This window comes from Canis lupus, chromosome 5 (assembly GCF_048164855.1).
Source record: "Canis lupus baileyi chromosome 5, mCanLup2.hap1, whole genome shotgun sequence".
Classification (NCBI taxonomy): Eukaryota; Metazoa; Chordata; class Mammalia; order Carnivora; family Canidae; genus Canis; species Canis lupus.
The window spans coordinates 67,228,101-67,244,821 of NC_132842.1; the positions used below are offsets into that span (position 1 = coordinate 67,228,101).

The window sequence follows — 16,721 nt, forward strand, 5'->3', positions numbered from 1 at the left end:
ACCTGTGCTGTCAGTTGTCATTTGCTGTTCTGTGCTCTGCAGGTATGCCCTTTGTTGTTCCTCCTACACTCTCAATCAGCTGCTTCAAACTATGTGTGACCTGGGAGACAAGCTGACAAAGCCCTGCACGTGTGTGCCCATAATAGATGGAGGATGGTGAACAGTGGAGCCAAGAAACCTTTCCCTGGTCAAATGTGGAGACTCTTCGAGTAGCCACTTTGATCTTTTCTGGTTTAGCTATGTTCTGAATAGCACAGGTTGCCAGGGACTTCTGTCTGGATTTGTAAATGTTATGATAGAGTTGAGAAGAGCTGAATTTGTAGAAGGTAGAATAATAGGAAGTCCCTTGCTACATGAAAGGGAAATTGTTACATATATTAGATCTAAAATATCTGCTTTTTCCTTAAAAGCCTGAGTAAAGTAAAACAATATGAACATTGCAGGATGGGGAAGACAGTTTTTGACTAACATTCAAATATTCAGATACCAAATACAGCCAAATGCAAATGATGGATATTTGGGTCCACAGATGCTTATCAGTGCAATTTATGACTAGACATCTAGAACGTAGTAGTACAGGGACGTGTGGGTGGCTCAGTGGTTGAGCAGCTACCTTTGGCTCAGGGCACGATCCCGGAATTCCAGAATCGAGTCCCATATCAGGCTCCCTGCATGGAACCTGCTTCTCCCTCTGCCTTATGTCTCTGCTTCTCTCTCTTGTCTCTCATGAATAAATAAATAAAATATTTTAAAAAGGATCTCTGGGTGGCTCAGCAGTTTAGCACCTGCCTTCGGCCCAGGACGTGATCCTGGAGTTTCGGGATTGAGTCCCGCGTCGGGTTCCCTACATGGAGCCTGCTTCTCCCTCTGCCTGTGTCTCTGCCTCTCTTTCTCTGTGTCTCTCATGAGTAAATAAATAAAATCTTTAAAAAAAGTAGAATGTAGTAGTACAGTATACTTGTATACTTTATTGTTCACTTCTGAATTTGAATATGAAAATCAATTGCTGCTACTTAGTAATCCACAAGAGTAAATTATTAATAAAAAATGGGAGTCTTGGGGGATCCCTGGGTGGCGCAGCGGTTTAGCGCCTGCCTTTGGCCCAGGGCGCGATCCTGGAGACTCGGGATTGAATCCCACGTCGGGCTCCCGGTGCATGGAGCCTGCTTCTCCCTCCGCCTGTGTCTCTGCGTCTCTGCCTCTCTCTCTCTCTCTCTCTCTCTCTCTCTCTGACTATCATAAATAAATAAAAAATTTAAAAAAAAAAATGGGAGTCTTGGGATCCCTGGGTGGCGCAGCCGTTTGGCGCCTGCCTTTGGCCCAGGGCGCGATCCTGGAGACCTGGGATCAAATCCCATGTCGGGCTACTGGTGCATGGAGCCTGCTTCTCCCTCTGCCTATGTCTCTGCCTCTCTCTCTCTCTCTCTCTCTCTCTCTCTCTGTGTGTGACTATCATAAATAAATTTTAAAAAAAAGCATAGAGCTTTAAAAAAAATGGGAGTCTGAATCTCAAGAAATAATTACTCCTGTCTTTTGGGAGTACACAGTTTTGTGCATGTGAAGCTGTAATAAGCTCTTAGCACAACTCTCCCTCAAAACTAGGCATTTAGTCTTGCAGTAATAGTTTTAGTTATTTGGGGAATAACGTCAGATGACTCTGCTTGTATTGGGCATTTCTCTGCCAGTCCTGATGCTTACACACCGAGAGCCACAGGAGCTCTCCTGAGACCCTCTATGATCTTCTCAAAGGATCTAACTTTTACTTGAGCATTTTTTTCTTTGAAAGATAGTAATTTAAATAGTATCTGGATACATCCCTGAGAATATCACTTGCTGTGAAATGGTTGCATAAGCAGTGAAAAGTAAATTGTTTGTAAATAACACATCAGATTTACAGTTTTAAAGTATGTATTTTCTGTAGGCTCAAATGTATAAAATTGATTAAGTTGATAAAAACATACAGAATTTTAAGGATTATCAGTAAACAAATTATGTATATTTTTTAAAATCTCTACCTTCTCAATTTTGCTGTGAACCCCCAACTGCTTGAAAAAATAAAGTCTATTTACAGAAATCAAAATCAAGATTATCACAATCTTTGCAGTTACCTGTCTCAGCCTCTCGTTTAATCTTACTCTTTTTTTGGTTGCATAGGATTAAGAACATCCTAAATCAAATACAAATAAACTTACAACTAATTAATTATAGCTTTTCTTGCAGATTATACCACTCCAGAAAAGTAACAGAAGTAATGGAAAATGTTTGTTTCAAAGATGAATCACTCACATTATTTCAAAACTGCTAACATTTATCTTAAATGTAAGATAAAAATCAAGGAAAACAAAATTAATGCTATCACTAATATAGCATCACAGCATGTTATGTATCCATTTTTTAAAATTTTTATTGGGATTAGGAAATGAGTATCCCAAAATATATGCGCATGATTAAAACAAAAAAGTAGTGCTGAGAATTTTTACAAGAAACAGTAATCGTCTCTTCTACTTCCTAAAGACAGTTACTTTTTACTGTTTTTAGCTGATGTTTTGATGGTTAAATAATTGTAAATAACATACTGCTATTTCTTATAAATTTTAGGCATTATCCACTTTCCTTTTTTTTTTTTTTTTTAAGATTTTATTTATTTATTCACGAGAGACACACAGATTGAGAGAGGCAGAGACACAGGCTGAGGGAGAAGCAGGCTCCATGCATGGAGCCCGACATGGGACTCCATAACAGATCTCCAGGAGCAGGCCTTGGGCTGAAGGCGGCGCTAAGCCACTGAGCCACCCAGGCTGCCCCATTATCTACTTTCTTTAAGATAGACGAGATTGGGCACCTCGGCAACTCTGTTGGTTAGGTGTCCAACTCTTGGTTTTGGCTGAAGTCATGATCTAGTGTTCGTGGATTGAGCCCCTCTCTGGGCTCTGCATTCAGGGCGGAGTCTGCTTCAGAATCTGTCTTCCTCACCTTCCTGCTCTCTGTCTCTCTCTCTCTCTCTCTCTCTCAAATGAATAAATAAAATCTTCAAAAAAAACAATAAAGATGGGTGAGGCCAAAACTATCCCCATTTTCCCATTTACTGTGGGCTGAATATTTGTGTTCTGTCAGAATTCATAAGGTGAAATCTCAATGCCCAAAATATGATGATATTAGGAGATGGAACCTTTGGGAGGTAATTAAGTCATAAGGGCTTGAATGACATTAATACTCTTAAAAAGAGGCCCAGGAGAACTCCTTTTCTTCTTCCACCACGTGGAAAAATGAGAAGACTGCACCCTGAAAGACAGCCCTCACCCGACCATGTTAGCTTCCAGCCACCAGAACTGTGAGAAATAAATTTCTGTTGTTTCTAAGCCACCCAGTCTGCTATTTTATTTTAGTAGCCTGAATGGACTAAGACATCAATACAGTGATTTTGTTTTTAGCTAAAGCAAGAAGCAAGGTTTATATAATGACTTACATCATTATTACTGTAAAGCCCAGTACTCTATTTTCCTTCTGATACAATTTTTAATTTTTACTGTAATTTATCTGCCCTGTTTTCATCTACTTGTGAAATATGATTTTAAAATATCCTTAATCTTGTACAAATATTCCTTTATATCAACTATTTGTTGAGCTTTCTTTTCTGGGAGAGCACTCCTTGAGCCTCCTCCCCTCCTCCACTTAGCTAATTGCTCAGCTTGTTTGCCACATGGCTGTAGTCTTTGGACTTTGCCAGGCTTGGATTGAATTTACTAATTATTTCATCTCTTATTTTTAGTGGCCTTCATCTTCAAATAGTTTCTCAAGAAAATAGTCTGTGGGAGTAATTTTGTCTGCTTTTAGCCTGTCCAGAAATGGATGATACAGAATTATAGATTGAAAATCAGTTTCCCTTAGAATTTTAAATGTTGCTATCCTTTTTTCCCAGTCATCCAGATCTGCTGTTGAGAATTTCTGATATTCTGATGTCATCCTTTTACATATGCCCTGTTCCCATCCTGCCCCCAGGATTTTTTTCTTGTGGGTCTTTAGAAAAAATAATCATGCTTAGATATTCTGTGGACGCTTTCAAGATAGTATCTGTGTGCTTTAGTTCCCAAACAGATTTGATGTAATTTTTTCACTAATCATACATAGAGTCTTGTGTATTTTAGTTCCAGGAAATTATTTGTGTTACTTCTTTATTAATTGCCATTCTGGGTTGGTTTGTCTGTCTTTCTCTCTCTCTCTCTCTTTCTTTTTTAATGTCAGTTGTTTGGATATTGGATATACTGGATAGATCCTTAAAGTTTCTTTTCCCTCTTATTTTTCACTTTGTTTTTGTGGTACCTCTGGAGAAATTTCTTCCAATATGTATTTGAAATCTTTCTCTTAACTTTTGTTTTGGCCATCATATCCATAATTTACTAGTACTCCTATTTTGATTATTTGTCTCTTTTTTTAGCATCTTGATTCCTGTTATATGAATTCATTATCTTATATCTGTTAGAAACAGTAATTAAAATTTTGTTGAAGTTTTCTTTCCTACCCTGCATTCGTTACCTGGTTTCCTCTGGTTTTCCTCTATTTTATGTTCTACTTTATTAGTTTCTTTCTTTCATATTTGAGATTGTATTCTGATGTTGGTCTTTTTTTATGTTTCATATAGCATCTGAAAAACTAGTTGGAGGCCTTGTGTCTGGGTAGGATAGGTGAGCTTTACAACTTGAATCTATTCAAGGGTTAGCCCTTACTTGAGAGGATACTTGTTTTAGAAGCCTTTTATCTGGAGAAGAAACCCCTTCTCTCCAGGTTGGCTAATAGTTGTGCTAACATTCCACTGAGTAGGTGTGATCACCTTTTTTCTCATCCAGCGGCTGCACAGTAGTCTCAATGGTATTTGGTGAATTCAACCATGCACTTACATATGCTAAACAGGCAGCATTACTTAAATAGGCAGCAAGGAGGTTGTAATTCTGAGTAAGATAGAGCAAGCATACTCCACCCTGTCACTCCTACTGAATATAGTTACAAGCCCCGGATAGCATGGAGCAGCTGTATGAGGGCTCTGAAAAGTAAATAGGAGGCAGACTGGGGAAGAAAAACAGAATTCAGAACACCACCAAACCAGTGGTGAGTTTTCCATCTTTTTCCTCTCCTTTGTCCCCTAGTTTGGGCTCCGCGGCCATTTTTTTCATTTCAGTGCATACCAGCTTCCAAACAATCGTGGCAGGGGCATTGGGAGCTTGCAGGAACCAAAGTTCTGAGGGAGAAGAATTTTCCTCTATGAGTGGTGGTTTGGGGTCCCAAGAGGTTGGGGCCAACCTTATTACTTTCTCTGTGTGTATCCTCTGGGAAGACCCAGGCATAGATGCAGTAGTGCAAGGTAAAGTAGGGGAACCAGAAAGCACTAGAAATATGGCAGAGAGAGAGAGAGAGAGGAGCTCAGAAAAGTGATTCCATAAAATTTATTGATGATCTCCTGGATTTATCCCTAAACTACATGTGTGGATCTACTTTTCATCCATAACAAAGACTTTTGAAAACTGAACTAACAGCAAAACTACTATCTAAGTCCCAGACTGGCCTCTGGTAGCATGCATATGGGACAGATACAGGTAATGTTGCAGAGACTTTAAAAACTGAATTGACAGAATCACAGCTTTCTGAAGACAGGCTGCAGCTTGCAGTGTGAATCCAACTAGGTCAATTACCTGCTAGAACAGAAATATCAGCATTCATTATACATTCAAGAGTACTAGTAAATTAAATAAGATTAAGAGTCTCATAATATTCAAATTAGATACAGTGCACAATTACTTGACATGTGAAGAACAAGGAAAATATCAATTCTCATGAGAAAGGACAGCAGATACCAGTACCAACATAACATAGATATTAGAATAATCTAACAAAAACTTTTATTTTATTTAAGATTTATTTATTTGAGAGCATGCCCACAAGTGGCAGGGGGTAGGGATGTGCAGAGGGAGAGTGAGCAAGAATGAGAGAATCTCAAGCAGATTCCATGCTGAGCACAGAGCCCAACTCAGGGCTCAATCTCACAACCCTGAGATTATGACTCGAGCCAAAATCAAGAGTTGGACACTCAACTGACTGAGTGAACTTAGGTGCCATTCATTCATTCAGCTAGCTAGATAGCTCAGCCCCACACCCAGTTTGGAGCCCAATTTGGGCCTTGAACTCCAGACCTGAGAGATCAAGAGACCTGAGCTGAGATCAGCACTCGGACACTTAACCAACTGAGCCACCCAGGTCCCTCATATGACAGATTTTAAAACATCTATTATAAAAATACTCCAACAGACCATTACAAATACCGTTAAAAGTAGTTCAAAAAGTAGAAACTTTCAGCAGAGAAAAAGAACCAAATGGAAAAGTTAACACCAAAAAATACAATAACCTATATTAAAAAAAACTCTCTGGATAGACTTGATTTTAAGATGGAGACGAAAGAAGAGTCAGTGAGTTTGAAAATAGAAAGTAGAAGTTATCTAATCTGAACAGGAGACAAGAGTGTGATGCTAAAAAAATTCAGAGAAATAATGGCTGAAGACTTCCAAAACCTGGTGATGAAGATATAACATATAAGAAGTTCATTCAGACTTCAACATCCAGACATCATAACCACAATGCTGAAAACTGAAAACAAAAATTATGAAAGCATCTATTAGAAAAACACATATAGAGTAACAGCAATTAGAATACGTACAGGTTTCTCATCAGAAACTATAGAGACCGGGGATCCCTGGGTGGCTCAGCAGTTTAGCACCTGCTTTCGGCCCAGGTCATGCTCCTGGAGTCCCAGGATTGAGTCCCACGTCGGGCTTCCTGCATGGAGCCTGCTTCTCCCTCTGCCTGTGTTTCTGCCTCTCTCTCCCTCTCTCTCTCTCTCTCTCTCTCTGTGTGTCACTCATGAATAAATAAATAAAATCTTAAAAAAAAAAAAAACTATAGAGACCAGAGAAGTGGCATATTTTTCAAGTGGTTTAAGAAAAAAAAAGTTAACCAAAAATTTCTTATCCAGTGACGTTATCCTTCAAGAATGAAAGTGAAATAAAGCCAGTTAAGAATTCTCATTTGAAGAAAAACTAAAGTGAAATTGCCAGTAGCCTGCTCCCAAAGATTTGGTAGAAAAAAGTTCTTCAGACAGAAATGATAAATATCTGGATAAATGTAATAGATTACTTTCTTCTCTTGAGTTCTTTAAAATGAGTTAGTGGTTGAAAACAAAATTTATAACGTCTGCGGGGCACCTGGGTTGCTCAATGGTTGAACGTTTACCTTCGGCTCAGGGCGTGATCCCAGGATCTGGGATTGAATCCCATGTCAGGCTCCCTGCAAGGAGCTTGCTTCTCTCCCTCTGCCTGTGTTTCTGCCTCTCTCTGTATGTCTCTCATGAATAAATAAATCTTTTAAAACAAATTTATAACATCTAATGGGATTTCAAATGTATATACATGTAATCTATGAGATAGCTATAACATAGAAGAGAGGGCAGAGAGAATAGAGACCAAGGGTAAAGGATGATCGTGTGTTCTAAAATTTATACCTGTGGGATTTTAAGTTAGGAAAGTGACTGAATGATGGCCTGGAGAAGTCAATGCCACTGAAGGAAGCTTTTGATTATTTATATCTTCTATGAGAAGGGTGCATACTTCACCATGCTGGGCTCCAGGTTAAGCATCAGATTTTGGTCAGAAGCAGAAGCAAAGGGAAGTGCAAGACAGGATAAACAGTTTAGGATTAGCTAATTTAGATAATTCTACTGGGTTTTGGGGCATAGAGACTGCTCTTAGTTGTCTGATTCCTAACCCAGGCTTGATAGGGGAAATATTGGCTTAGTGTGTGAGTTAGATAAGAAGATGGGTGTGGGAGCACACCACTTTCAGGCAATATGCACATGAAAGGTGTGCGCCAAGCATGTCCACCCTGCTAGAAATTAGAGCAGGGGTCTCTCCTCAGGTGTAAAAGGCCCCCTAAGATGTCAAAACATAAGTCACAAAAAATATAAACATGACTAGTGCTGATAGTAAGGTTTATACATTCTTCTTGAAATGATAGATTTTTTTACTTTGAAGTGAATCAGTTATGTTATAATTGATACCATGACCACCTAAAAAACTATACAGAGATACAGTAAAAATGCAATAAATGAATCCTAATACTAAAAATGTTTATGTAATGCAAAAGAAGGCCAAGTAGGGAAAAAGGAATTAAAAACAGGGAACAAAGCACCTGGGTGGCTCAGTCAGTTAAGCATCTGCCTTCGGCTCAGGTCATGATCCCAGGGTCCTGGGATTGAGGGCCACATCTGGCTCACAGCTCAGCAGGAAGCCTGCTTCTTCCTCTCCCCACTGCTTGTGTGTGTGCTTGCTCGCTCTCTTCCCTGTCTCTCTCTCTCACCCAAAATCTTTTTAAAAAAATAGGGAACAAGCAGAAAATAAATAAATGGTGGACTTAAATCCAAACAATAATTTTATTAGAAGTAAATAGTATAAACACACCAATAAAAGATTGTCAGAGTGGATTTAAAAAACGTAACCAAACTGTATGGTGTCTTCATGAAAGTTCTTTCCAATATAGTGATACAGGTAAGTTAAAGTGAGGGTAGAACATACTGTGCAACCATTAAATTAGAACAGAGCTGCAATGGCAATGTTACTGTCTAACCAAAGCCTTCAGAGCAAAGAGAAATATTTACATAATAATAAGAGGGTCCATTCTCCAAGAAGATGTAACAGTGCTTAACTGGGTATATTCCTAACAGCAGAGCTGCAAAATATATGAGGCAAAACTTGGGAGAATTGATGGGGAAATGGACATAATTATGAAACTTTAGCATCCTCCCAAAAAATGAATCATCAGAGAATCAGCAAAGATACAGAAGAACTCAACATCATCAGCCACAGGTCCAAATACATGTTTTTTGAACACCCAACAGCAGCAGGAATACATGTTCTTTCCAAGTGCCCACAGAATATCTGTCCATATCCTGGGCCATAAAACAGATTTAAAAGGCTAGAAGTCATTTGATCACCAAGGAATCAAACTAGAAATTAGTAACAAAGATAACCAGAAAATCGCTAAATATTTGCAAACTAAACAACCTTCTTCTAAATATTGAATAATTTCTAGAGAAATTTTAATAATACATTGAAATAAATAAAAATGAAAATATAACATCAAGATGTGTGGGATGTATCTTAAAGTAGTGCTGAATGGGAAATTTATAACATATTACTTAAGAAAATCTGAAATCAATAATTGAAGCCCCCATTTCTAGAAACTAGAAAAAGAAGAGCAAAATAAATGCAAAGCAAGTAACAGGAGGGGAATAGCAGAAGTCAACAAATTTGAAAACAGAGAAACAATAGAGAAAAAATGAAATAACAAGCTTGTTACTTGAAAAAGAAATGAACAAACCCAGAAGAAAGCAGATATAAATTACTAATATCAAGAATGAAACAGGTAGACCGTGCAGATATCCAAAAGATAAGGAAACACTACAAACAACTCTGCATGCATGAAGTTGACAGCTTAGATGAAATCAGCCAATTCCTCAAAAAGTACAAACTACAAACTTACCCAACATGAAATAGATAATTTGAATAGGCTTACAGCTATTAAGGAGATTGAATTAATAATTTGAAAATTCCTAGAAATCTCCAGGCTCAGATTATTTCACTGGAGAAGTCTACAAAATATTTTAGAAAGAATTAACATCAATTCTACACAATCTTTTCTAAAAAACACAAGAGAACACTTCCTTCTTCACTCATCCATTATTATTCTGATGGTAAAACCCAACAAAGATGGTACAAAAATAGAAGACTACAGACTAAAGTCCCTCATGAATATAGTTGCAAAAGATGCAAAAATTCTTAACAAAATATTAGCAAGTAGAATTCATCAATATATTTATATATCAGGACCAGGTGGCAGTTATTCCAAGGATGCAAGACTAGTTCAGTATTCAAAAAAGTCAGCAGTGCAGCCTACCATATTAACAGACCGAGGAAGTAAAGTCATGATATCAATTGATATACAGTAAAGCATTTAGCAAGTTTCAATACTCATTCATATTCATGTTCCTAGATAAGTAAGAATACAAGGTGACTTCCTTAACATGATTTATTAAAAGTATATAAAAATCTAACATCATAGGGGTACCTGGGTATCTCAGTTGGTGGAGCCTGCGGTTCAGGTTGTGACCTCAGAGTCCTGGGATCGAGCCCCGCATCAGGCTTGTTCAGTGGGCAGCCTGCTTCTCTCTCTCTTTTTACCACCCACCCCCAAGTTCATGCTCTAGCATGGGCTCTCTCTCTCAAATGAATAAAATCTTTTTAAAAGATCTAACATCAGTCAAAGGTAAAAGACTGTTTTCTGCCTATGATGATGAACAAGACAAGCATGTCAGCTTTCACTACTACTCTTCATAGTGCTTGGGAGTTTTATCTAGTTCAATAAGTTAAGAAAATAAAGTAAAAGGCATAAAAGATACTTGCAGATCTTATCATTATCTGCATAGCAAATCCTTAGGAATCTAGGGACATCTGGGTGGCTCAGTGGGTTAAACATCTGACTTTGGCTCCACTCATGATCTCGGGGTCCCGGGATCATGCCCGGTTTCCGGCTCCCTGCTCAGCCTCAGCAGGGAGTCTGCTGCTTCCTCTCCCTCTACCCCTCCCCCTGCTGGTGCTTGCATGCTCTCTGTCTCTCAAATAAATAAAATCTTAAGAAAAAGAAAATTCCAAGGAGTCTGTAAGAAAAAATCCTAGAACTAGAAATAGGTGTAGCAAGGTCACAGGATACATATCAAAATCTATTTCTATTTATTAGCAGTGCACAGATAGAAATAAAAGTAGAATGCCATGTTCAGTCACTCAAAAAATGAAATATTCGGATGTGCAGGGTTTATATGCTCAAAAGTATAAAACACTGATGAAAGAAAGCAAAGATCTAGAGAAACAGACTTTTTTCTTATAGGAGATTCAACAAATACCTGCTACCCTCAAGTCAGTGTGCTAGTTTAATTCAATTGCTAAACGGTTGCTAAAGAAGATTATTCTAAAATATATATGGAAAAGCAAAGGAACTAGAATAGCTTAAGAACAATTGTGAAAAGAATAAAATAGCAATTACTGTTGGGGCGCCTGGGTGGCTCAGTGGTTGAGCATCTGCCTTTGGCTCAGGGCTTGATCGTGGAGTCACGGGATCGAGTCCCACATCGGGCTCTCTGCATGAAGCCTGCTTTTCTTCCCCCTTCCTGTGTCTCTGCCTCTCTCTGTGTGTGTCTCATGAATAAATAAAAAGAATATTTAAAAAGAATAGCAATTACTATCCAATTTCAAGACCTTACATATATAATTACAGTAACCAAGATTGTGTGACAGTGGTGAAGGGATAGATACCTAAGTCAATATAACAGAATAGAGAACCCAGAAATAGCCCCACACAAGTACGACCAACTGATTTTTGACACCTGTAAAAGTAATTAAAGATCATCTTTTCAAGAAATGATGCTAGAACAATTAAATACCCATAAGCAAAAACATGAAACTCAGCCTAAATCTCCTATCTTATACAAAAACCAATTCAAAACAGGTTGTAGATTTAAATTTAAAATTTTGGAAGATTAATTAACATAGGAGAAATCTCTGGGACCTAGAGCTTGGTGAAGAAAAAAGCCAATAGGCTAGATTTCCTTAAAATTAAGAACTTCTCCTGTCACAAAAGGCCGTTAACAAACTATTTGTAAGCCACATATCTGAGAAAGGACTCCTGTATCTAGAATGTATCAAGAACTTCCAAAGTCCAACAGTAAAACCCAAATAATCCAGTTAGAAAATGGACCAAAAAAATGAGCAGTCAGTTTACCAGAGAGGGAATATAGATGGCAAATAGCACACGCAAAGATGTTCAACATCCCTTACCATTAAGGAAATAGAAACTAAGACCATGGTGAGACGGACTACACTCTCAGTAGAACAACTAAAATAAAAAATCGAGATCCCTGGGTGGCGCAGCGGTTTGGCGCCTGCCTTTGGCCCAGGGCGCGATCCTGGAGACCCAGGATCGAATCCCACGTCGGGCTCCCGGTACATGGAGCCTGCTTCTTTCTCCCTCTTCCTGTGTCTCTGCCTCTCTCTCTCTCTCTCTCTCTTTGTGACTATCATAAATTAAAAAAATAATAAAAATAAAAAAAAATAGTGATAACAAGTGCTGGTGAAGATGAGGAGAAACTGGATCTCTGGATCTCATACTTGCTAGTGGGAATGTAAAATGGTACAGCTATCCTGGAGCACAGTTTGGCAGCTCCTTGAAATCTAAACATGCACTTACTGTATGGCCACCAGTTGCACTGCTGGGCATTTATCCCAGAGAAATGAAAAGTTAGGTCCACATGAAAATCTGTACATATAACTTCATTTTTAATAGCCCCAAACAGGAAAACCAAAACGTCACTCAATAGATAGGTGATTAAAAACCTGAGGGGCGCCTGGATGCCTCAGTTGGTTAAGCATCTGCCTTTAGTTTGGGTCATGATCCTGGGGTCCTGGGATTGAGCCCTGTGTCAGGCTCACTACTTAGCGGGGAACCTGCTTCTCCCTCTCCCTCTGCCTGCCACTCTGCTTATATTCTCTCTCTCCCAATAAATAAGTTACTAAAACAAAAACCCTATAGTTCTTCTGTATCATGGAATAGTACTCAGTGACAAAAAGAAATGAACTTGAAAAATGCAACAATTTGGATGGGTTTCAAGAGCATTATTTTGAGTGAAAAAGGCCAATCTCAAAAGGCACAAACTGTATAATTCTGTTTATATAATGTTGAAGTCACAGCATGAATAGAAACAAAAACAGGTTAACAGTTGTCAGGAGCGAAGGGATGGTGTGGGTGGAAATAGGGGTAAATAGGACTATAAAGGAATAGTATGAAGGTAATCTTTGTGGTGATGGAGTAATTCTGTATCTTGGTTGCAGTAGTATTTGCTTGAATCTATACATGTGATAAAATGGCACAGAACTGTATATATACACTGTATCAGTGTGAGTGCCCTGGTTTTGATACTGTGCTGTAGTTAGGTAAGATACAAGTAATGATTGGAGAGGACTGGGTGAAGAGTACACAGAACCTTTATGTCCTCCGTTTGTAGCTTCCTGGAAACCTATGATTATTTCATAATAAACTGTTTTTTTAAAAAAACAACTTCAAACCACAACCTATGTGCAGCATAAGTTCAAGCAAGTGGTAGCAAAATGTCTATTTGGAGGTGTTTAGGGATGCTGACGTCAATATTTAGTACTCTGCGCATCCAGGAAGAAAGGATATTCAGTTACTGTACTTTGTGTTTAACGCAATTACTGTGTCACAAAACTGGCAGACTGCTGTAATAAACAACCAGCACTTCTCTGTCTCCTGTTTCTGGAGTATCATCTATTCACAGGGTTATTGTCCTTCCCCATGTGTAAACAAGGGATGTGTACTCATTTGTGTATGAATTCTCCCTGAAGCTGCATGACCACTGTGAAAACAGGCACAGGGACAGGTCTGCAGAGTGTTGGTGCCACACAGGTTGAGCTCTTCAGTAGCACCATTTGGGGGGAGCACCATTCTGATCTTAGTGTAAAGGATGGGTCACATGTTGCCAGGCTCATTTCTTACAAATATCTTTCCAGAAAACTTCCACTGGTAATTTAAGAGTGTTGTTATTATTTAGGAAGCACTTAACTAGATGCAAGACACTGTCATCAGAACATTATTATCTCATCAAGCTTCCCCCAAAACACCTGAGATTGCACTGCCCTCCTCTAGTTCTTACAGTTGAGGACATGGGGTTAGAGGGGCTGTGGAACCGTAACAAGATCCTCAGCCCCATGGCTGGGGTTTGAGCAGAGGAATGGACTACAGTGCCCATGTTACTAAGTGTATCCTACCATTCCTGTGTGTGTATGCATGTTGGCTTCATTCACACTTAGGCTTCCAGGAGCAGCAGCTGAATTGCTGGAGAACCCAGCTCCCTTTCTTAACTCACTGAGCCCTTGTTTAATACCAAACTTACTAGAAGCTCTAGTTTTCTATCAGAGAGGGGCAGTACTGTCCAGCACTCTTTGGTTCTTTATATTTAGGTCTACATTTAAACATTCTGGCCTTTTTATAAAAAAAGAGAGACATAAAATTATATAGGGTATGCATTGTTCCAGCCAGCTGGGGAAGAGTTTTGTTTTGTTTTGTTTTGTTTTGTTTTGTTTTGTTTTGTTTTGTTTTAAGGCCTTCAAAACCTCAGTTTGTTTTATCTGGAAACTAAGGGCTGTAGTAGCAAAGCAAAAGTCAAGGTTTATTCTGGAGTAAATTGTTGGACTTAATTATCTTATCTCTTAATTATGTCATAGTATCAGTAAATGCCAGTAGCAAGCAAAAATGTTCTTTATAAATGTAAATAAGTCCAGTCATTATCACTGTCATTATCCACTGTGCATCTGGGCAGACCCCAAAGATCACATCACAAGATATATTATTGTAAATGTTACAAACAGGGACGCCTGGGTGGCTCAGCAGTTGAGCGTGTCTGCCTTTGGCTCAGGGCATGATCCCTGAGTGCTGGGATCAAGTCCCATGTTGAGCTCCCTGCAGGGAGCCTGCTTCTCCTTCTGCCTATGTATCTACCTCTCTCTCTGTGTCTCTCATGAATAAATAAAATCTTAAAAAAAAAAAAAAGTTACAAACACCTGCTTTTTCGATTTACAGGCAAAGTTTTAAAGTCCAATAGAAATGATTAAGCAACTTAGATCTGTTATCTTGAATCTTTTATTTAGAACATGGCATTTTTTCCCCAAGTTATTAGCATGCTTTTGATTTTTGTACAGCCTGACATTTGCAATTACACGTGTGACATATGTGCTATAAAGAACTTTTATAAATTGATCTTATTTCTTATCTGCTCTTTACAGGAATATATTAAAGGAATCTGTGAACCTGAACTAGAAGAAAGAGAATGTTACCCCAAGGCCATGCACTGCATTTTTGTTGGGGCCCAGAGCCTGTTTCTAAAGAGCTTGATTCAGGACACCTGTGCCGATCTCTGCATTCTGGACATTGGTCTTCTTGGCATCAGAGGAAGTGCCGAAGCTGTGGTCATGGCCCGTAGTCATATTCAGCAGTTTGTGAAGCTCTTTGAGAATAATGAGAACCTACCTAACAGTCAGAAAGAATCCGAGGTGAAAAGGGAATTTAAACAATTTGTTGAAGCTCGTGCAGACAACTATACAATGGACTTGTTGATTTTGCCCACTTCCTTGAAAAAAGAGCTTTTGACACTCACACAAGGTGAGGAGAATTTATTTGAAACGGGAGATGATGATGTTATTGAAGTTAGAGATTCTAAACAAACAGAGTTTGCACAGAATGCTGCCACAGGACTGAATATTTTCAGAGATGAAATTGTTTTGCAGGAAGATGCAAGAAATAAAGCTGGCACTCCTGTTTCTGAGCTTACAAAACAAATGGACACGATCTTTTCTAGTTCACAAGATGTACTTTTTGTTCCAATAAATGGTCTAACCCCAGGTGAAGAGGCACTTTCCAAAGACAGAATTTGTCACAAAAGGAGATTTTCTGATTCTGAAGAAAGGCTTACCAAGAAACAGTTTTCTTTGGAAAATGTTCAAGAGGGAGAGGTTTTACACGATGGTAAGACGTTAAGTGGAGGTGTAATCATTGACCTATCTGATTCTTCTGCTGATCCTGAAAATTTAAGTCCAGATGTAAAGGACACTACTGAGGAAATGGAATACAACATCCTCGTAAACTTTTTTAAAACCATGGGCTATTCCCAAGAAATTGTTGAAAAGGTCATTAGGGAGTATGGGCCATCTACTGAACCATTATTGCTCTTGGAAGAAATTGAAAAAGAAAATAAAAGATTCCAAGAAGACAGAGAATTTTCACCTGGTACTATGTATCCAGAAACCAACAGAACCAAAAACAAAGGTGTTTGTAGCAGCATAAATGAGCTTAAAACAGATTCCACTCCAAAGAAAACACAAACTCAGACACAGCAAAATATGGTAGAAAAGTTTTCTCAGTTACCATTCAAAGAATCAAAACCATGTACCTCAAATTGCAAAATTAATACTTTCAGAACAGTGCCAATAGAACAGAAACAAGAAATCTGGAGTTCAAACCAGAATTACGTTTGTAATATGGACCTTGAAACTGATGGCCTTTCACCCTCTGTTATCCCTTCAAGTCCCAAAGAAGTTGTCAGTTTTGTTTCAAGAGGAGCTTCAAGCCACCAGCCCAGAATTCCAGTGTTTCCTGAAAATGGTTTGCAGCAGCAAGCAGAGCCCTTGCTTCCAAGTAATATGAAGTCGGCCTGTGAAAACCGTTCCGGGTGTTGTAGCTCTCCTCAGTCTAAGCCAAATTGTCCACCCCTTTCTCCACCGATGCCACTGCCCCAGCTGTTACCTTCAGTTACTGACACGAGGTTGGCAGGACCATCTGATCATATTGATTCCTCAGTCACAGGCGTTCAAAGGTTCCGAGATACTCTGAAAGTACCCTACAAGCTGGAATTAAAAAATGAGCCAGGGAGAACAGATTTGAAGCACATTGTTATAGATGGGAGCAATGTCGCAATTACGTAAGTCCACTGTCTGCAAGTATATTAGAGTTGTAAATAAGGCCCTAACCAGTGTCTCAGAATTACATGCAGTTGTAGGAACTAC

General features: G+C 38.8%; 1 protein-coding gene across 1 annotated transcript in view; it reads left to right on the plus strand.

Annotated features, from left to right (window-relative positions):
• The window catches only part of N4BP1 (NEDD4 binding protein 1), a 49,502-nt gene that overhangs the window by 13,499 nt on the left and 19,282 nt on the right, over positions 1-16,721 (plus strand). The window contains exon 2 of the mRNA XM_072827132.1: positions 14,946-16,636. Within this exon, the coding sequence (XP_072683233.1) occupies positions 14,946-16,636 (1,691 nt within the window). The remainder of the gene's footprint in view (positions 1-14,945; positions 16,637-16,721) is intronic.